We start from the raw sequence: 1,507 nt of genomic DNA on the forward strand, positions 1-1,507 counted from the left end.
TTCGATAATGATAATTACATCACAAATATGATACATATTAAAAAAATTTTTATAATAAGTTATTAATAAAAAATATTAACTTGATTTCGTTTTGTTGATCAATTTTATTTAGGACCAATCATTTCTTCAGGTTTCACCCATTCATATTGTTCTGGACTTATACCATTTTTCTCTGCTGATTCTTTTAATGTGGTATTTTCTGCATCAGCTTGCTTTGCAATTTTAGCAGACTGTATTAAAACATAATTTTTATATATTAATCACAATAAAAGCATAATAAATTAATTCTAATCTAATAAATAAATTGAAAAATTATAATACCTTATCATAACCAATATGTGGAGTTAAAACAGTGACAAGCATTAAACTCTCATTTAAGAGTTATTTAATATGTTCGTCATTAGCTTTAAGACCAACAAATTCTTTGTAAATGACAATACGTTTTTTAATACGTTCTTCATTTGCTTTAAGACCAATAATTCTTTGTGCATGATGCAGAGGCATCACCTGATAATCTTGCACATCTTAAAGCATTTGAAATCATTACAGGTATAAATACATTCAATTTAAAATGACGATGTTGCTTCCAGTAACAGTGATAGCAGTATCATTACCCATTACTTAACAACAAACGATAGACAATGCTTCACACTGCATCAGATTAACTTTACCAGTCATTATAGAACTTGCTGACTCATTTTCAGAAAGAGATTTCTCCTAAACCACAGCGAAGCCCACTTCGCAAAAATCAAATATCACTAGCTATCTATATAAAAACTTTATATAATGTAAAATAAATTATTTAAAATATAAGTTTTTTTTAAAATTAAATATTATCTTAATGTATTTTCATAAGTGAAACTGCTACTGTATTAAATGCTTCATGTGTTTCCAGTATGGTATCTCTAAATATTAAAGCTTCAAACTTATTAGCAACAGGTAGAAATGGTAAACCAGTAATATCTGCAATCTTTGCAATTGCTTTCTCTGTAAAAGCTTTTGGTGTGTAATCCTGTTCCTACTGCAATACCACCAAGTGCTAATTAATATAATCTTGGAAGAGTATCTTTCACTCTTTGAATACCATTAGAAATTTGTTGTGCATAACCTATTTTTAAATTTTTATTATTAAAATTGATAATTTTATAACAAATATAAAAAATAGAAATATTATCATATTAACCTGAAAACTCTTGTCCTAATGTTAGAGGGACCTGTACCGATTGATGAAAATGCACCTGATGTGCTATTAGGATTTTGTATTTGGAGCACGCGCACACTATTCCAAAAGCGAGATGATATAATCGAATTACAGCTGACACTGGCCGAACAAAACAATTACAGATCAGGTTGTTCGCTTATTCCGTATATCTTGTGTTTGTCCGATCGTTTAAAATTATTGATCTGTTATCGAGTATACTTCATTATTATTTAACAATTGCGTGATCGCATAGACAAAAATTTGATAACGTTATCGCGCAATTAAATAAGAAATTGAAATTTTTTT

The 1,507-nt window shown here is 28.3% G+C and overlaps 2 protein-coding genes across 2 annotated transcripts in view; both read right to left on the bottom strand.

Moving 5' to 3' along the window:
- LOC102678038 (fumarate hydratase, mitochondrial-like) overlaps nt 1–1,507 on the bottom strand; it is a gene marked incomplete at its 3' end in the record, with an annotated part of 8,190 nt that overhangs the window by 1,830 nt on the left and 4,853 nt on the right. Inside the window, exons 4-8 of the mRNA XM_031512118.1 lie at nt 869–1,018; nt 651–717; nt 436–524; nt 322–369; nt 116–230 (exon numbers count right to left, since the gene is read on the bottom strand). Coding sequence (XP_031367978.1) covers nt 116–230; nt 322–369; nt 436–524; nt 651–717; nt 869–1,018 — 469 coding nt within the window. The remainder of the gene's footprint in view (nt 1–115; nt 231–321; nt 370–435; nt 525–650; nt 718–868; nt 1,019–1,507) is intronic.
- On the bottom strand, nt 59–406 carry LOC116186038 (fumarate hydratase, mitochondrial-like). The gene is made up of 2 exons (XM_031512130.1): nt 322–406; nt 59–230 (listed from the first exon to the last, which is right to left on the bottom strand). The coding sequence occupies exons 1-2, from the start codon at nt 361–363 to the stop codon at nt 105–107; spliced, it is 168 nt and encodes a 55-aa protein (XP_031367990.1). The 5' UTR covers nt 364–406; the 3' UTR covers nt 59–104.

The sequence above is a fragment of the Apis dorsata genome, unplaced genomic scaffold (assembly GCF_000469605.1).
Source record: "Apis dorsata unplaced genomic scaffold, Apis dorsata 1.3 scaffold_390, whole genome shotgun sequence".
Classification (NCBI taxonomy): Eukaryota; Metazoa; Arthropoda; class Insecta; order Hymenoptera; family Apidae; genus Apis; species Apis dorsata.